A 20,780-nucleotide genomic window follows, 5' to 3' on the forward strand; every position below is an offset into this window, starting at 1 on the left:
CAACAAACATTCGCGTTCTCACCACGTGAAGAGCTCACGATATAAAGTTTTCCAATGTGAGGGGTATTTTTACCATACTATACCATTCTCCATGGAAACCTTCACTAAAAAGATGTTAACACTCACTCAAGAAAGCTTGTACTCACCCCATGCAAGCAGATTTTCGAAGCCTTGAACTACATCTTCAGTCTCCTTTTCCTTGTTCAGTCTTATTTTGCCCCCACTTCTCATGGATACTTATTCAAGCTTCATCATCACTTACTTAGTCTATTAGTAAACACTCTACACACACAGGTAGAATAGATGGTAAATCGTGAACTCCCTAAGTGCCTACTATCTGAACTACAGGGGTTTCAAACTGATTGCACCAGGTTTCTCTCTTATTTCAGGAATTGGAGCCATATCCCCTGTCCTCAGTCACCTTTACAGGCTTCTTCAAATCCTAGCCATCTGCAGATCCAGTTCAAAATTGTTCTCATTGTTTTCCAGACTCTCATTTGTCCACTAATATTACAGCCACAAATCCTCCCATTTGGTTACTCAACCTTTCTCCACTCTCGTTCTCTGTTCTCCATCTCCACATAACTTTCCAGAGTTGGGAAGGGTCGCTCTTTTCACTTTGCCCTATAAATCTGAGACTTTCTCCTTTCCTTCAAGCCAGTTCCTCTCTTCAAATCTTGCCTAAGGACCATCTTGTTTGCATTAGTTTGACTCTGAATCCCACTCATCTTTCCCTTCCCTCCCATTATTTCATACTCTCATTCTTCTCTAATTGAAACTAATGTGTAGTGATAATTACCTTTTAGTTTTACCATGACTGCTCTTAAATTTCAGTTTCCTTTTCTTTTGCTTTCCTCCATCTTTGCACATTAGCTTACCCTTTCTGCCTTCTGAGAATCTCAGATTCCGACAATATAAATGTACTAATTTCTCTCACTTTAATGACTTGTCATACATTACATAAAGAATTCTATAAAAAATAAATTGATTGCACGATGTTGACCTGTAGGAGTGATGTTACACACTAAAAGTTATAACATTAGTTTGGCAGTAAAAGCAAGGAAGGAAGGAAATAGAATTCACTGGAGACTACTACCCCTAAAATCAAATGGTTACACTTTAAAGGATGGAACTTCTGAATGGCTTCAGTAAACTGTCCTTTAAAACTTAATACCAGACAATGTTGACATCCCCACAAACTGGAAGTAAAAACAGCTTCTATGTTTTAAAATTCCCCTCCCATTTGTACATGCTTTCATGTTTTTTTAATTAAAATGATGAAAAACAAAATGCTAATCACCCTGCAAAGGGAATTATCAAAATTCTGCAACATATTCTGAATACTGCCAATAACCACGCTAAACAGGGGTATTCAACACTAAAAGCTCAGTTATATTTTTATTGTTAGGCTCTATCCTCTATTTGTATGTGGTCCTATTACAATATAATGCCACAGGAAGCACTGGACTATTAAACACCTCTGAAATGTTGAGCTAGTCTACAGGGAGTGAAGAAAACATTGGCCTTTTTCTATAGAGCATAGCTTGCAAAGTTCCTAATATTGTCTTCCAATATTTTATATCCTTTGGGACAATATTAAAAGACCCCTAATCATTGCCAAATTGTGCAAATAAAGTAAAAGAATTATACTTATTTGGTTTCCTATAGACTGGATCCATGTTGGAGGGAGATCATTGAATAACGTAATGCCTCCAACTGGCTAAACCATCATGTAAGAGCCGGAGTCAATTATCTGGGCTACATGTCTTGGAAACTAACAAAAGACAGAAATGAGATTTTCAGTATTTGTGTGCTGAGTACCCTTGTTCATCTGGCAATTGAGGCATTCAGTAAATACAAGCTAAAGGTGCCAGAATTCTGACAATTCTTTTAACAGCAGGAGCACATTTTAGATCACCAAATTCTAATAAGGATGTGTCTATCTGGAGCTTTTAAGACCCGTTAACTCCAAACAATACTAAAAAGAGCCAGAGTTCTGGGAAAGTTAAGTGCCAAGAAACAAAAACATAGGGCTTTGTGAGTTTGTTCTGTTTGCTTAAGGACCTTGGACATTCTGAACACTGCTAAAACTGTTAAATATATTTGCCTTGAAAACATTTGGAATCTGTGTATTCCCTCTTTTGTAGCACATTCTTTAAATGCATATTTCCAGTATGAAGCCTGATTAACTTTTAACTGAAACTAATCACTGATTAATAGCAGGAAAGATATAAAATGAACACAATGTAGAGCTGAATTTAGCAGTGTGATCATAAAAAGATTTTTTACAAATCTATTACAGCAAGGAATACTCCCAGTTTTACACACAGGAATTTCCTGAATCTAATATGTCATTCATTCCTGGCAAAGTCTGTCCTTTGTCTACATATACTTCATTTTCCCCCCAAATAGAACAGCAGTCAGTTACATAAGTGCTGGACTAATTTGTGCCAGATTTAACTACTGTATACAATAACTTTTAATGAAGCATTTCATCTTCCTATCTGAACAGTGTGCTAGATGAGTAACTTAATCACACTACCAATTACATCTGAAGTGTCATAATACACAAAATATTTTAAAGCAATGCATGACAAAATTTGCTCATGCAGATCTTTCTTTAGCGTTAATAAAACAGAATTAAATGACTCAGAGGAACTATCATACCAGAGCAAATGTGAAAGTGAGAACATTTTCTACACAAGCAAACAATCCTTTTACAGTACTATGCCTTTCTAAATCCCAGTTTCTACAGTTTTAAGTTATCTAGGCTCAATCCTTGAAAGTTAATGGGAGTTTTGGGTGACCAAGGACTGCAGTATCACCCCTTTTAACTATTATAAACTCTTTCTTGTTTGCAGCCTAGCTCCTCTTTCTGCTTAATTCTGCAGTGAAGTCATAATGAAATTCACAGTCTGTTGCTGTAGAAGCAATCGTGATGTCAAGAATTCAGCACTGTAGAAATATGGAGAAGATAGGCTAGGACAGAAACAATGTGAACTGAAACTCAATTAGCAAAAAATAGCATGGTTTGAAAAAAATGTTTGAATGTTATTAATGGCTATTTTAAAAGTGCAGCCCATTGTGAAATTTCTGCCTAACAGGTTAAATCTTTTGCCATCCCAATGCAGAGTAAGAGTCAACTTGGGCACAAACTGTTTCTTGGCGGCTGTATGAAGAAATCCAAGCCCATTATGATAATCCTGAGTCTGCAGTAGCTCTCGTCACTTCTGCAGTTCAGCTCCACAGAGATCACTGACTGCTCAATCCATGTAGCAACAGGTCAATGTTCCCAGCATCTTGCCATCTCATGGCCCAATCATTTTTCATTCTCTTAAACACCACTGCATGGAGACATATAGGAAAATCCCTTGCAGTGCTGAGGTCCATGACCCTGTATGGGCTGCCCAAATCCTGCTATTCCTGCACAAGAGAATGACATCAGTTCCATTGGGCCTGTGGTGTTTTGAAGAGGAAGAGGCAACTTCTGCTGTTAACTGAAAGTTATATCGTTTGTGGGTGTGCTGATATATATCATCTGGAGCAAGCAGACTGAAGCAAATTTGTTCAGGTGCACTGATCACGTGTTGCTCAATTATTTGAAGTTTGTCTACATTTTTGACTTATAATGCCAACATAAGTTTGTACTGAACAACTCACTGCTCGCACATCTCATTACTCAGACACCAGTTTTACTTGCATTTGTCACTTATAAGTTTCAAACAGACTGCTTGCAGTATTTTGAAAAAGAGAAATTTCCCCTCCACAACAATACTTCATTTTAAATGCTATTTTAATTTTTATTCTAGTTATATGATAATGATGCATCTTTTATCTTAGCATTAAAATGCTGCATTTTTCACTATCTTAATTCACTAGTGCTGACAACGTTGCAATTTCTAGATTCATTACTCACATAATAAACATTTGTAATGAACAAAATACATTTAATCACTGTGTGCAGATACGTCAATGGAGTGAAACTACAGATCTTCATATACAGCATTTCTTTTTCCGGGTACATTTACATAATAAAAAAAAGTAATCCTTTAATCTCAAGAAATAACAAGATCCTCTACTGTGCTTGGTAAAGGAATCAAAACATTTAAATCTTTGTTCCTTCCTATACAAACAAGTCAGTCTTCATTAAAAGAAAATTATTTCAAACACTCCAACACATACTTAAAACTTCACCTACTCAAAAGATACCAATGAAAACAACAGAGGTATGCTTTTAAATCGAATTTCTCCCATCCCAGAAGAGCTACTGCTTGAACTTGCTTTTTATTTTCTACTCCCACAGATGGAAAGAAGGTGCACTGCAGAGGTGCCAGACTCACTGGTACATAATGACCTAACCTTTCGCATCTGAAATGCTGACTGTGGCAAGCGCTGCAGTCTTCAAGAAAACATAATTAAGTCCTGGAACATTCTTCCAGATAAATTTCCAATAAAACTAAATATTCAAAATTACATGATTAAGTACTGTTAAGAACATAAGAATGGCCGTACCAGGTCAGACGAAAGGTCCATCTAGCCCAGTATCTGTCTACCTACAGTGGCCAGTGCCAGGTGCCCCAGAGGGAGTGAAGCTAACAGGCAATGATCAAGTGATCTCTCTCCTGCCATCCATCTCCATCCTCTGACAAACAGAGGCTAGGGACATCATTCTTTACCCTTCCTGGCTAATAACCATTTATAGACTTAGCCACCATGAATTTATCCAGTTCCCTTTTAAACATTGTTATAGTCCCAGGCTTCACAACCTCCTCAGGTAAGGAGTTCCACAAGTTGACTGTGCGCTGTGTGAAGAAGAACTTCCCTTTATTTGTTTTAAACCTGCTACCTATTAATTTCATTTGGTGACCCCTAGTTCTTGTATTATGGGAATAAGTAAATAACTTTTCCTTATCCACTTTCTCCACATCACTCATGATTTTATATACCTCTATCATATCCCCCCTTAGTCTCCTCTTTTCCAAGCTGAAGAGGCCTAGCCTCGTTAATCTTTCCTCGTATGGGACCCTCTCCAAACCCCTAATCATTTTAGTTGCCCTTTTCTGAACCTTTTCTAGTGCTAGAATGTCTTTTTTGAGGTGAGGAGACCACATCTGTACACAGTATTCGAGATGTGGGCATACCATGGATTTATATAAGGGCAATAATATATTCTCAGTCTTATCCTCTGTCCCCTTTTTAATGATTCCTAACATCCTGTTTACTTTTTTGACCGCCTCTGCGCACTGCGTGGACATCTTCTGAGAACTATCCATGATGACGCCAAGATCTTTTTCCTGACTTGTTGTAGCTAAATTAGCCCCCATCATATTGTATGTATAGTTGGGGTTATTTTTTCCAAGGTGCATTACTTTACATTTATCCACATTAAATTTCATTTGCCATTTTGTTGCCCAATCACTTCATTTTGTGAGATCTTTTTGAAGTTCTTCACAATCTGCTTTGGTCTTAACTATCTTGAGTAGTTTAGTATCATCTGCAAACTTTGCCACCTCACTGTTTACCCCTTTCTCCAGATTATTTATGAATAAATTGAACAGGATTGGTCCTAGGACTGACTCTTGGGGAACACCACTAGTTACCCTTCTCCATTCTGATAATTTACCATTAATTCCTACCCTTTGTTCCCTGTCGTTTAACCAGTTCTCAATCCATGAAAGGACCAACCCTTTTATCCCATGACAGCTTAATTTACGTAAGAGCCTTTGGTGAGGGACCTTGTCAAAGGCTTTCTGGAAATCTAAGTACATTGTGTCCACTGGATCCCCCTTGTCCACATGTTTGTTGACCGCTTCAAAGAACTCTAATAGACTAGTAAGACACGATTTCCCTTTACAGAAACCATGTTGACTATTGCTCAACAGTTTGTTTTTCTATGTGTCTGACAATTTTATTCTTAACTATTGTTTCGACTAATTTGCCCGGTACTGATGTTAGACTTACCAGTCTGTAATTGCCAGGATCACCTCTAGAGCCCTTTTTAAATATTGGCGTTACATTAGCTAACTTCCAGTCACTGGCTACCGAGGCAGATTTAAAGGATAGGTTACAGACCTTAGTTAATAGTTTCACAACTTCACATTTGAGTTCTTTCAGAACTCTTAGGTGAATGCCATCTGGTCCCGGTGACTTGTTAATGTTGAGTTTATCAATTAATTCCAAAACTTCCTCTAGTGACACTTCAATCTGTGACAGTTCCTCAGATTTGACACCTGCAAAAGCCGGCTCAGGTTTGGGAATCTCCCTAACATCCTCAGCCGTGAAGACTGAAGCAAAGAATCCATTTAGTTTCTCCGCAATGACTTTATCGTCTTTAAGCGCTCCTTTTGTATTTCGATAGTCAAGGGGCCCCACTGGTTGTTTAGCAGGCTTCCTGCTTCTGATGTACTTAAGAACATTTTGTTATTACCTTTGGAGTTTTTGGCTAGCCGTTCTTCAAACTCCTCTTTGGCTTTTCTTATTACACTTAAGCTGGCAGTGTTTGTGCTCCTTTCTATTTGCCTCACTAGGATTTGACTTCCACTTTTTAAAGGAAGTCTTTTTATCTCTCACTGCTTCTTTTACATGGTTGTTAAGCCACGGTGGCTCTTTTTTAGCTCTTTTACTGTGTTTCTTAAATTGGGGTACACATTGTAGTTGGGCCTCTATTATGGTGTCTTTAAAAAAGGGCCCATGCAACTTGCAGGGATTTCACTTTAGTCACTGTACCTTTTAACTTTTGTTTAACTAACCCCTTCATTTTTGTATAGTTCCCTCTTTTGAAATTAAATGCCACAGTGTTGGGCTGTTGAGGTGTTCTTACCCCCACAGGGAAGTTGAATGCTATTGTATTATGGTCACTATTTCCAAGCGGTCCTGCTATAGTTATCTCTTGGACCAGCTCCTGCGCTCCACTCAGGATTAAATCTAGAGTTGCCTCTCCCCTTGTGGGTTCCCGTATCAGCTGCTCCATGAAGCAGTTATTTAAAGGATCGAGAAATTTTATCTCTGCATTTCATCCTGAAGTGAAATGTTCCCAGTCAATATGGGGATAATTGAAATCCCCCATTATTATTGGGTTCTTAATTTTGATAGCATCTCTAATTTCCCTCAGCATTTCATCATCACTATTACTTTCCTGATCAGGTGGTCGAAAATAGATCCCTAATGTTATATTTTTACTAGAGCATGAAATTTCTATCCATAGATATTCTATGGAACATATGGATTCGCTTAAGATTTTTACTTCATTTGAATCTACATTTTCTTTCACATATAGTGCCACTCCTCCCCCTGCACGACCTGTTCTGTCCTTCCGATATATTTTGTACCCCGGAATGATTGTGTCCCATTGATTGCTCTCAGTCCACCAGGTTTCTGTGATGCCTATTATATCAATATCCTCCTTTATCACAAGGCACTCTAGTTCACCCACCTTATTATTTAGACTTCTAGCATTTGTGTACAAGCACTTTAAAAACTTGTCCCTGTTTATTTGTCTGCCCTTTTCTGATGTGCCAGATTCTTTTTTATGTGACTGTTTATCTTCTGATCCGGCCCTTGCATTATACACTTCCGTCCTCTTGGAGGTTGCTTGGAGATAATGAATTATTCATTTGATCTTATAATAAATATTTTAACTTGTGAGATATCTGTAAAATACCAAATAGAGGCTGCTCTGAGTTTTAATTTGAGCAAAACTCGTCTGTATTTGCATGTTCTTTTCAGATATTTTGTTCTTTGTGATTTTGCTGAATTTAAAGTGTTCATGAAAATTGGAGGCTTCAAGAACAGAGCCTCTTACTGGATCACTGTATATGGAGTGATCTCAGTAGGGACAAAAATTCCATAGGTATGTCTTATATTTAAGTATTTCCAGGTTTTTAGTTTTTTTCTACACAATCTAGGCTTTCATTTAAACAAATAAAGGTCAAAAGTTTCAAACGGGGAGTGTCTAAAACTAGGCACCTAAATCCATACTTAGGCACCAAAATAAGTGGCTTGAATTTCAGAAGTTCTGACCACCCCCAACTCCTACTACTGTCAACAGAAACAGCCTCCACTCAGACAGCGCCTCTAAATCAAGCCACTTGTTTCAGTGCCTAAATACGAATATGCTGCCCAACCTTAAACATCCACATCTGAAAATTTCAGATTAAGTTTCTAGTCCTCTGTATTACTAGATGGCCATCAAAAAACTGTCTCTATCCAAACAAACAGCGAAGCTGTGAACTCCAGTCTACACCACACCACTAACCTCAATGAGGTCTCTACTTGGAGTCCAGTTGAGATCTAAAAGACACACAATAAGGTAAAGGATTCCTCCCACTTTAAAAAAACCACATTGTTTCCTAAGCTATTTTTAGAACGTAAACCCTTTGCCTACCCAGTCCTTGGAGTAATAAGACTCTACAGCCACAATGTTTGGAAAAGAAAAAATTAGAGAGTTTCTCTATCCATTTACCTTTGCATTTAAAAAATTACTCCCAATCTCCCTTCTCCTACTGCAGCTCCAACATAGAACCTCAACTCCAGACCCTAAAATGGGCACATGGCTCACAGCATGTACTTCATCTTGTAGTTTGGCTTCCCAGGCCTGTAAGACATTTGGTGTCACAAAAGTACGAACTGTCTTCATTGTGCTGTCTAATGTTGCATTATTTGAACTGATGCACAAATATTGGAGGTACTTTTGTTAATGCTACATGCTCACCTAAACTGCAGATCAGTGAGGTTTTGCATTGTCACGTACAGGTACACCTGCTATAAAACTGTCCATTTGTTAAAGTTCATAAAGTAAGATGAATGATAAACAAAGAATTCTACATATTTGAAAGAAATGGCTCAAAAGAACTTTCCAAAACTCTCTGCGTGATTGCAGGGCTAACCAAAATCAGCAATAAGTTTAAAACGTATAACCATTTACTAGTAAATCAATTACATAGTAGAGGACAGTTCCTACAATGCTTCACAAATATGCCTAGCAAAATTCCCTCTAAGTTTTTTCAAGTTTTCCAGCATCCCTGGACACAATCTGCACAGATTAATAAACCACTTAAAACTGACCTATACATTATGTAAGCACAAAGTTGAATATGTAAAGATATAAAGGCTTCATAACAGAGGCAGCCTGTGTTCAAAAACTTAGGTTTGGGTATTCAGAATTACCAGTCACAATAAGGACATCCTTGTACCTTTCTTGACACTTTGGAAATAGTGCTTGCAAATTGCATTTCTGTATCTGTTGGTAGAAGGCCCCACAAATGCGGTTCTAAGTGGTCACTTCTCCTGCTTATGCTTAACACACTGAACTAGAACCCTACAAATTCCCACTCCTTGTCTAAAGTTGGTGGGAACATTACATTATCCACTGCCACTTTCATAATGAATAGGTCTGCCAAAAATCAGCTGTGTTGGGCAGAGTGGATATGCAAGACAAAAGAGTTCTCTCTTTTCATTCCCTCTTCTTGTGCCTGTAGAGATCAAAGGGTATATATGGCTCCTTGCCCATTTACTCAAAACACTTATGTCACACACCTATGGGTGCCTGTAGGTGGGAGGCAGAGCAAAAGGATGAGGTGAGATCAGACAGGCAGCACGCTTGCCTGCTGAAACCTCATACCACACTCCATGTATCAATTTAATGCTCATTCCATCCATATACTCAACTTGGTGTCCAATCCACCCTTGTACCATGTACCAATACTAGAACTCAGCTGACCATGGGTCTCACTCCAGTGCCTCACCTGACCACATTGGGATGCTCAAAGGTCTCCAGGTGCCTCAATACTGCCACCTCACGGATGGTGGAGAGTGGCATTCCCTCCTCGCTTGTCTGCACCCGCACACGCTTCAAGGCTACAAAACGACCTCCATTCTTCAAGTCTCGGGCCTTGAATACCTTCCCATAGGCACCTTCACCAATCTCAGCCACACATTCATACTGCTGGTCAGCTAGGCTCATGCTGTCCTTATCCATGCTGGTGCTGCTTCTTCTCTTGTCTCTGGAGTACCTCGGGTCCTGCTGTTGAACTGGCAGCTTCCTGCAAACTAGTATTTTGCTACTGCTGAAAATGCACTGTACACACCAGTTGCAGAGCTGCCACTGCTGGAGGAGCAGGCAGGATGATTTCACCCTCCTGCTCCCCTGTTCTGCTTCAATACAGTCCCCAAAATGCCTTCTTTCTCTCTCAGCCACCAAAAATTATCATATAGTCTTTGGGATCATTGTCTGGATAAAGCCAGTTAGATCTATGGGACAAAAAAAATCCAAACATTAGAAGTTCATTAGTGCTGGGGTTGTCTCCTCTCCAACATCATTTCTCCCTGTACATAACATGCATCTGCAGTTCACTTACTTTACATGGTTTAATAACTGAGAAAAACAGACTGACATACATTATTTGATGAGATGGGTGTATGCAGGACACAGTATGATGCAGATGATGGGAGCAAGTGTAATGCTGTAGGAATGCAAGGCATGAACAGCACTGTATGGCTACTGGGTAGGTTCAACACTGCATAGGGAGGGGTAGCAAGTCAGTGCCAAGGGAAAGGATGGGTACCAGCTCAGTGCTGAGAATGGGGGGTGGGATATAGTCCCAAGGTAGGGAGTACCAGCTCAGTGTTGGGGATGTGGGTTGAGTGAGCAGTCCTACAGAAGCAGCTAGCAGTTCAGTTATGAGAATGGACAGAGTCCTAGGGCAGGAGGTAGCAGCTCAGTGATCAGTGGGCAGAGTTGCAAGGTGGAGGAGGGGAAGCAGGTCAGCACTGGGGACGTGTGTGTGTGTGGGGGGGAGATTCTCAGGGCAGGGGGTAACGGATCAGTGATGGGGTGGGGGAAAAGTCCAGGGGAGGGGACCGCAGGTCAGTGATGGGGGGGACTGTCCAGGGGAGGGGACAGCAGGTCAGTGATGGGGGGTGGGGTTGCAGATCAGTGATGGGGGGGTGAGGAAGTGTCCGGGGAGGGGGGAGCAGGTCAGTGATGGGGGTGGGGGAGCAGGTCAGTGATGGGGGTGGGGGGAAGTATCCAGGGGAGGGGGGAGCAGGTCAGTGATGGGGGTGTGGGGAAGTGTCATGGGGAGGGGAAAGCAGGTCAGGGATGGGGGTGGGGTAGCAGGTCAGTGATGGGGGGGCAGGGAAGTGTCCAAGGGTGGGGGGAGCAGGTCAGAGATGGGGGGCGGGGAAGTGTCCAGGAGAGGGGGGAGCAGGCCAGTGATGGGGGATCAGGTCAGTGATGGGGGGGTGAAGAAGTGTCCAGGGGAGGGGAGCAGGTCAGTGATGTGGGGGTGAGGAAGTGTCCGGGGAGGGGGAAGCAGGTCAGTGATGTGGGGTGGGGGAGCAGGTCAGTGATGGGGGTGAGGGGAACTGACCAGGGGAGGGGGAGCAGGTCAGTGATGGGGGGCAGGGAAGTGTCCAGGAGAGGGGGGAGCAGGCCAGTGATGGAGGATCAGGTCAGTGATGGGGGGATGAGGAAGTGTCCAGGGGAGGGGGAGCAGGTCTGTGATGTGGGGGTGAGGAAGTGTCCGGGGAGGGGGGAGCAGGTCAGTGATGTGGGGTGGGGGAGCAGGTCAGTGATGGGGGGGCAGGGAAGTGTCCAAGGGTAGGGGGAGCAGGTCAGAGATGGGGGGCGGGGAAGTGTCCAGGGGAGGTGGAGCAGGTCAGTGATGGGGGGCAGGGAAGTGTCCAAGGGTAGGGGGAGCAGGTCAGAGATGGGGGGCAGGGAAGTGTCCGGGGGAAGTGTCATGGGGAGGGGGGAGCAGGTCAGTGATGGGGGTGGGGTAGCAGGTCAGTGATGGGGGGGCAGGGAAGTGTCCAAGGGTAGGGGGAGCAGGTCAGAGATGGGGGGCGGGGAAGTGTCCAGGGGAGGTGGAGCAGGTCAGTGATGGGGGGCAGGGAAGTGTCCAGGAGAGGGGAGAGCAGGTCAGTGATAGGGGGCAGGGAAGTGTCCAAGGGTAGGGGGAGCAGGTCAGAGATGGGGGGCAGGGAAGTGTCCGGGGAGGGGGGAGCAGATCAGTGATGTGGGGTGGGGGAGCAGGTCAGTGATGGGGGTGGGGGAAGTGTCCAGAGGAGGTGGGAGCAGGTCAGTGATGGGGGTGTGGGGAAGTGTCATGGGGAAGTGTCATGGGGAGGGGGGAGCAGGTCGGTGATGGGGGTGTGGGAAAGTGTCCAGGGGAGGGGAAAGCAGGTCAGGGATGGGGGTGGGGTAGCAGGTCAGTGAAGGGGGGGGCGGGGAAGTGTCCAGGGGAGGCGAGAGCAGGTCAGTGATGGGGAATCAGGTCAGTGATGGGGGTGAGGAACTGACCAGGGGAGGGGGGAGCAGGTCAGTGATGGGGGGCAGGGAAGTGTCCAGGGGAGGGGAGAGCAGGTCAGTGATGGGGGGAGCAGGTCAGTGATGGGGGGCAGGGAAGTGTCCAGGGGAGGGGAGAGCAGGTCAGTGATGGGGGGGTGGGGAAGTGTCCAGGGGAGGGGGGAGCAGGTCAGTGATGGGGGGAGGAGGTCAGTGATGGGGGGCAGGGAAGTGTCCAGGAGAGGGGGGAGCAGGTCAGTGATGGGGGGAGCAGGTCAGTGATGGGGGGAGCAGGTCAGTGTCCAGGGGAGGGGGGAGCAGGTCAGTGATGGGGGGGTGAGGAAGTGTCAAGGAGGGGGGGAGCAGGTCAGTGATGGGGGGCAGGGAAGTGTCCAGGGGAGGGGAGAGCAGGTCAGTGATGGGGGGGTGGGGAAGTGTCCAGGGGAGGGGGGAGCAGGTCAGTGATGGGGGGAGGAGGTCAGTGATGGGGGGCAGGGAAGTGTCCAGGAGAGGGGGGAGCAGGTCAGTGATGGGGGGAGCAGGTCAGTGATGGGGGGAGCAGGTCAGTGTCCAGGGGAGGGGGGAGCAGGTCAGTGATGGGGGGGTGAGGAAGTGTCAAGGAGGGGGGGAGCAGGTCAGTGATGGGGGGCAGGGAAGTGTCCAGGGGAGGGGGGAGCAGGTCAGTGATGGGGGGGTGAGGAAGTGTCCAGGGGAGGGGGGAGCAGGTCAGTGATGGGGGGAGGAGGTCAGTGATGGGGGGCAGGGAAGTGTCCAGGGGAGGGGGGAGCAGGTCAGTGATGGGGGGGTGAGGAAGTGTCCAGGAGGGGGGGGAGCAGGTCAGTGATGGGGGGCAGGGAAGTGTCCAGGGGAGGGGGGAGCAGGTCAGTGATGGGGGGGTGAGGAAGTGTCCAGGGGAGGGGGGAGCAGGTCAGTGATGGGGGGGTGAGGAAGTGTCCAGGGGAGGGGGGAGCAGGTCAGTGATGGGGGGGTGAGGAAGTGTCCAGGGGAGGGGGGAGCAGGTCAGTGATGGGGGGAGGAGGTCAGTGATGGGGGGCAGGGAAGTGTCCAGGGGAGGGGGGAGCAGGTCAGTGATGGGGGGCAGGGAAGTGTCCAGGGGAGGGGGGAGCAGGTCAGTGATGGGGGGCAGGGAAGTGTCCAGGGGAGGGGGGAGCAGGTCAGTGATGGGGGGGTGAGGAAGAGTCAAGGAGGGGGGGAGCAGGTCAGTGATGGGGGGCAGGGAAGTGTCCAGGGGAGGGGGGAGCAGGTCAGTGATGGGGGGCAGGGAAGTGTCCAGGGGAGGGGGGAGCAGGTCAGTGATGGGGGGAGCAGGTCAGTGATGGGGGGGTGAGGAACAGACCAGTGGAGGGGGGAGCAGGTCAGTACCCGGAGGAACAGCAGAAACGCCCCCAGCCAGGGGGCAAGGGAGCCCCGCGGGAGAGGAAGCGGCTCAGCGCCCTGCCCCGCGGAAGGGAGGCACCGCCTGTCTCCGGGAGCAGCAGCTGGCTGCCCAGCCCTAGGGAAGCTCGTCCCGCGGGGCCAGGCCGCTGCGCGCCTCAGGCGTTGGGGCGCCCCCCGCCGGGGGTCTGCTCCGTGCCTCCCACGGCGCGCGTGTGTGTGAGGTCGGGGAGAAGGGGCCTGGCCTCGCAGTGCGCCTCAGGCTCCGCGCGCACCGCGGCGGCGTTTAGTAGCGCTCCAAGGGATCGGCCAGAGCCGCTCTTGCTGAACCGCGGAGGGCTTCGCCCATGGAAAGTTACTGCTCGGAGAAGAATGCGGGCACCGGAGGGAGAACCCCCAAGCAGCCCCCCCCCCGGGCTGCCCGCGCGGGGAACCCCCCAAGCAGCCCCCCTACCAGGGCAGCTTGAGCAGAATCACCCCCTAGAAACAAACATCTTCTTACGAGTGCATGCTCGGGAAATCCCCTCGCACCAATCCCCCAACAAGAATGCTTGCGGGACTGGGGGGAGGAAGGGCAAAATCACCTCCGAGTAAGACTGCGTGCAAGGAGGGCCCCCCCAATAAGGATGCATGCAGCGGCAGAAGGGGACTCCCCGGACAAGAAGCACTGGGGATCCCACTGAAATATCCGAAAATAGAAAACAGGCGTGAACGGGCCCCCCAGCACAGACTCGTGCCCCGGCACCATACACGGCTGTCCCTCCCCCCAACAAGAATACATGCAGGAGGGGGACGGCAGAAGCTGTACCCCTAGCGCCAGGGCTGAACGTCTTGGGGGCCGGCCCCACAAAGCTCCGATCACACCGTTCGAGGAAGAGAAGCCCCCTTAGCCACAAAACCAGCCAGCCGGGCGGGGGCTGTTTGCGGGGCGTTCGGCAGTAATACTAGATGGTAGGAGAAGCACATGGCCACTTCCAATTACCTGGTCCGCTCCACAGCTGCCCCGATCGCCGCACGAGCCCCAGATAAGCTTCCGCAGGGGGGAAAAATAACCTTCCCCGAAGCAAACCTCCCATTCGATTACCGCGAGCGAAGACCCCAGCCGGGTAATAAATATTCACATGATGATGCCGCCAGCAGGTCTCTGCTGCGGCAGCCCAGGCCACACAGGTAGCTGCAGCAGCTGCTCCTCCTCGGCTCTGCTGCTGCCCTCAGCTCGCATCCTCCTGCAGCAGCCTGGCAGCACCTTCCTGCCAAGGGCTCTTTAACTCAGAACTAGAGCGGCTTCGGCCTCCCACCCCCTGCCTGGCAAGGGGGGGAAAAAAAGCGACTCAAAGTCCCGTGTTCACCAGACTGCAGCTGATCAAAGCCCTGCAGGCTGCACCACGCAGCTGCCCCGTGTGCGGGGCTTGTAAACCAGCCCTCCAAGCCGCCCGCTGCTCCTGCTTCTCTAGCCTCTCTCCGCTCCTGCTCACTCTGAGAACAGTGGCGGCAGCACAGCTCGCAAACCTCCCCCCCCCCTCAACTTTTTTTTCCCCTTGCTTTCCCACGCTGGCTGAATGTGACTTGACCCCGTTTCAAAAAAGTTTGACATAGTGCTTTAACATTTCCGCATTCCTCCCCGACTACAAAGGCTGCAGCCGCCTCCTTCTGCTTTCTGTCTCTGCTCTCTGTCTTCACACTCAATGAAATCCTTCATGTGCCTCTGCCAAAGGCAGCCACATACCGCAAGGGTCGCCGCTAGCGCAACTGCCAGAGGCATGCACCCCAGGAGGGAGAGAGAGAGAGAGAGAGACATCATTAGGGAGCAAAAACCTTAAGGTGATTCTTATTTGCACTGAGGCAGCGCCAAAGGACCCCCGGTCATAACTGGGGCACTGTTGTGCTAGGTGCTGTATAAACATAATTATTTATATTGCAGGAGCCCCTGCAATATAAGGCCTGATTCAGAGGTAGATCAGTCCAAACACCTAATAATAAATATTACTACTTGGGCTTTTAGTGTTTTTCATTTAGGGATCTCAAAGGAAGAATGGTCCTGGCAAGAAGATCTTTATTATTATTTGCTAAGCAATCACAATGTGTTTGACCTTGACAAGACAAAAACCAAGAGCAATCCCTGCCCTAAAAAGCTTCCAGTGGGATGGGGGAAATGAACACTTTGCAGGGCACTTCACTGCTGCAGGGAATACTTTATACAAAGTTGATTCCTACAAATATTGAAATTCACTGCAGAAGAATGCACAAAACAGATGCCAAATTACTCTCTCAGTAGGGGAAAACACATCTGGAATTCTTGAGCCTCATTCCCTCCCAATTGATCCATTCCACCAAATTCTTCTCAGAACCTCAAGGACAATTATGGAATTTAGAAACTCATCAGAATCAGTTCATTTAGTGCTTAAACTAGCTGGGACCTGAGATCTCCCACTTATTTTTGGAGGTGGAGGATGGGCTAGCTGGAAGGGAGGAAAAGGGTACAAAGCATAAATTAAATTCATGGAGTACAGAAGTCATTCTGTGCTGAAGTTTTTGCATCATACACAGTGTTATGTACTAATGTCTTTAGGTGCTGAAAATAACTCAGAACATATGGTTTTATGTACATAATATTATATAATTAAAAGACCTCCACACAGAAAGACATGCACAAAATTATTTGTTAAACAAATTTGACATGTCCTCTCAGCTGTCAGCTGAAATCTAGTTGGAGGTGCTGGTTCTACCACACACTCTGAAAACTAGGGCAGATAAACTTCAAGGCTCCACCCCTGTTTCTGACCAGTTTAGAAGCATCACTTAGACTGGGGCTACTGAGAAAAAAAAATTGAGCATCCCTGACTTCATTTGGGAGGAGAAATGGAACTTGGTGCCAAAGAACTGGGAGTCTTCAGCAAATAAAATGTTATGTGCTGGGCACTAGAGTTTTCAGAAGTCCATGCATACATTGCAAGATCTACAGAAACCAAATTTGTGCTCCTAATATACCTTATCTGATTAATGAAAATAGAAATTCCCAAAATGTTTTGTTAAATTAATGTTAAGCTTGCTAAAGCAAGTGACAAACATTATCAGAAAAACATATACCCAAAAAGTTAGTTAGAAACCTCAAAACTTTAGCATATGTAAATAAAATAATCTAAATATTCAAATGTGTATATTAATACTTTTTCTAAAAAAATTCTAGACATGAATATTGACATTATATTACATCTGTATGCACATTACCTTGGCTTATCATTTCCATACTTTTTAATGTTCAGAGCTTTTCAACTGTAACATTCTTGGTTTCCCCCCCACTTTAACAACTTGGACCAGATTCATGTACATAGGGCATAAACTATGTCTCTGAGTGCAACAGTATTCACTTTTGCGGAAGGACAGGCAGCAGTATTTGCTGCTTGCCCTGCTTCGAGGATTCCACAAGGGAAAGGTAGCTTTAAATTCCAGCTGGGTCTTTCCTGGAACCCTATTGATGGAGCCTGCCTTTGAGAGGCATTGAATCAGTTACATGTACAACTTCATATTCAGCATGTGCAATGTGGGAGGGATAACATTGCTATTAAGCCCTTATGTTTTCCATTTCCATTGCAACTTTTGAGTTCAAATTTGCAGCTTTAACATTTCACCATTACTAAATTTTACACATCACAAAACCCATCCTTAAAGCATTCTCTATATGAACACTTATTAGAGAATATATTTGATTGTTCAGTGTAGTATAAATGTTTTGTCTGCATGAATTTGTGATGGTCCAATACTAAGAAGTGGTGAAACCATGAATAACTTATGCTATTCATTCTACCAGATAGATTCCAATAAACCATCTCTACCATACTACCCAGTTATGAGTTTGCTGCATTGTACATGGTTTTATAGAATTTTAGGAATCTTTCAGAGAGTTTTAAAAGTGCTATGGGGTAATTTTTAATTTTTTTGTGTGTGTGTGTGTCTTTCCACCTGTAAGGCCAACTGCTTGAGTTACCTTGACCCTGCTGTGTAGGGTTCAGATGATTCCTACACACCTCTAAAATTAGCTAACACCTTTTCTGTACCTAAAAATTAAGTGATTTCAGGCAGAATTTCAAAATATACTTCAGTATAAACATCCGATTAAAAATGGGTGATACTACAAAACAAGTTGCAGCACAGAAAGCAACTTCTTGTCCAAATTTGCAAAATTATTTGACTGTTTAAATCTTAAATAGATTTTAAAATAATAAAGTTGTTTCATATAACATCTTTGTGAAAAAAATTATAAACCACCAAAGCTAAATATATTGCCAGATATAAAAATAATCCTGTTTAGGTTTTTTGCTTTTGAAAATATTTCTAAAATATCTGTTATCCCTTTTTCAAGAGACATTTTACATTTCAGTGTTTCTGATTTATTGTATTCTCATTTTGTCTCTTAACATCAGGAGGCTTTGTAATCCATACAACAATACATTCCATATTGCCTTTTTAGTTTAAAATCTCTTCATTAATCTATATATTTAAAAAAACTGCATCCACTTTTGGCCACTGGTGTTGTGAAAGTCCATTAAATATTGCTGCTAAAAATAAATTCAAAGTAAGAATAGTTGCTAATTCTACACAAATTATTACGAAAATATTCGTTGTACTGAAAAATTAGTTCTTGGGGGTGCTCTTAAAAAGGAAGGAGAGACAGAGAAAGCTTTCTCTGCATTTCACTTTCCTTTTAACCCATCAATTTTTAATTTGTGAAACCCTATTTCAGAATTCTGTTTAGCTTTGAACACTAATAAAGAGAACCAATTTATATGGAAAGATATTTAAACGAGGGCAATTTTCCTGTATTTTATTGGTATTCAATATACATTAAAATATAATTAAATCACCGTAAAACTAAGACCTCAAAATTATATATGCTGCTTTAGCAACTACAAAACATATTCATAAATGAGGTCTCTAAGGTTTTGCTGGAAACAATGAATAAGATGATGATGTGACAATAGGTGACAAATAATTACTGGAATTAACACGCTTTTACAGCAGTTTACAGTATTTGAATAATCTGGCATCATGCAGTACCACAACAGTGCTATGAATAGTTTAAGACTCTCAGAAAGAAAGCTATATTTGTTTGCTTAGTGTTTTAACTGTTTCAGGAAACTGCTTAAGTTTTGTTGGGGATTCCAGAATTTGGTGTTACAAGAAGTCCTCATACAAATCAGAGTGAAACTTACTCTTCAAAAGTACATATTTGAATACAGGGTTTTGGATAATAAGACAACTGTTTTCATTCTGATTTATCTTTGTTTAGCCTGCATCATCTATCTTAGCTGATATGGTGTGATTTTTATTCATTTCGTTAGGCATTCCTAGTTAGAAAATCCGTTACATAGTTGAGAAACTAACTATTACTTGGCCAGAGTAGTCACAAATCAATTGAGTTGGTACAACAGATTGTGTTTATTTGTAGAATCCCCTGGTAGTTAGATTTTATAATATTTGAGCTCAAATTGTAAAATCATGATCAAAATAACCTTTAGCAAGTGTAAAAAGGTTTGTAAATAAAACACCTACTGTTCATAATTATTACATACCAAGATATTCCCTAAAATAAGTACTTCATTTATCACACATTATGTTGAACTCACATAATACATTCTTAATTTAATAGTAACTGCATTATACATTTGTGTGGGGAAATGTATAACAAATAGAAAACACTTTTAAAGCTACTTTTAAATAAAGTGCAGACGTAATAAAGAAAAAAACGTGTTTTTTGGACACTGAGATTTGGTACGAGTATTAAATTATTTTAAAGAATTATATGATCAGCATTCACATTCTTAATTAGTTAATCAGAACACACAAAACAATCTCTAATCCATATTTTCAGAAAAAAAACACACTTGGTTGTAAAAATATTCACCGAATGTTTTAATTAGTTCACAAGGAATAGTGAAATACTGTTCTAATCTATGTAAAATGTACATAACCACTGTATAATTGGCAAAGATTAAGGTAACTTAAGGCAATAATAAGAGAATGATTCTGTTTAGCTTATTTTTCTTTCAATCAGACATCTGTTTATTGTTGATAATTTTGTGTTTCACAAATTGTATCTTTCCATTACTCCAGAAGTAAACTCTACTGTGGGACTATTGTTTTTTTCTAGCAGAAAGAACCACAATATGATGCTATGCTATTCAATGCACACATTTTTTCATATTTCCTTGTATATGCTTTAGTAATTACAAATCCTAAGAGTTGCTAGTAAACATGCCATGTGAAAAGCAAGTTAACAAATAAGTCCTTGCCTGCATACTTGCTCTAATAAAATTTGGAACTTTTTAATGAATGCATTTGACCACATATATTATACATAACCTGCTCATCTTCTTCTTTATAAAAGATCTGGAGAAGACCTTATTTGCTTTAGAAAGGAGATTTTTGCATTATTATGTACCTACTGTACTTTGCTATGAAAGACCCAAGGATAAGTGGATGTTTCTCTTTGAGAGAATAACTTCTTATTTATTGTTATTTGTATTTTGTATCACCTACAGACCCCAACTGAGATTATGGTCCATTGGGTTGTATATAATAAGAGACAAACTCTATGCCAACAAGTTTACAATCTAAATAGGTAAGACAGACAAAAGATAGGAAGAGAAACAGGCACAGTGTGGTGAATGAAGAGACCCGCCCAAGGTCACACAGGAGATCAGTGACAGAACTTTGAAGAGAATCTAGGTCTCCTGACTCCCAATCCCATATCCTATCCACTAGGCCATGATTTAGAGATCCAAACATGCAGCAACGTACCCCAAAAGATTTAAGGAGGACAAAGTGACACACTTTATCCATTTTCTCAAGATTTTAAAGTTCTCTCTTATCCTGTAATTATCACTGGCTGACATGTCATCATTCTTAACTGCTCATTACTAATAATTGCCATGGATACGATTTCCCCCCACCCCTTTCTATTCTCTTTCCTCCTTTTACAGACCTGCGTATCTGCTTCTGATATATGTATGTGTAACAGGCTCCTGACCTTATAAAACACTTCATTTTTTTGGCCTTCCAGATGAGAAATCTTCCAGAAAAATCTCCATTTGATTTATAC

General features: G+C 43.7%; 1 protein-coding gene across 2 annotated transcripts in view; it reads right to left on the reverse strand.

Annotated features, from left to right (window-relative positions):
• The window catches only part of CDK6 (cyclin dependent kinase 6), a 201,024-nt gene extending 185,849 nt beyond the window's left edge, over nucleotides 1-15,175 (reverse strand). For both annotated transcript variants that reach the window (XM_050939664.1, XM_050939663.1), the window contains exons 1-2: nucleotides 14,664-15,175; nucleotides 9,744-10,248 (exon numbers count right to left, since the gene is read on the reverse strand). In XM_050939664.1, the coding sequence (XP_050795621.1) occupies nucleotides 9,744-9,976 (233 nt within the window). In that variant the 5' untranslated portion in view covers nucleotides 9,977-10,248; nucleotides 14,664-15,175. The remainder of the gene's footprint in view (nucleotides 1-9,743; nucleotides 10,249-14,663) is intronic.
• Nucleotides 15,176-20,780: the final 5,605 nt, after the last annotated feature.

This window comes from Gopherus flavomarginatus, chromosome 2, assembly GCF_025201925.1.
Source record: "Gopherus flavomarginatus isolate rGopFla2 chromosome 2, rGopFla2.mat.asm, whole genome shotgun sequence".
NCBI classification, from domain to species: Eukaryota; Metazoa; Chordata; order Testudines; family Testudinidae; genus Gopherus; species Gopherus flavomarginatus.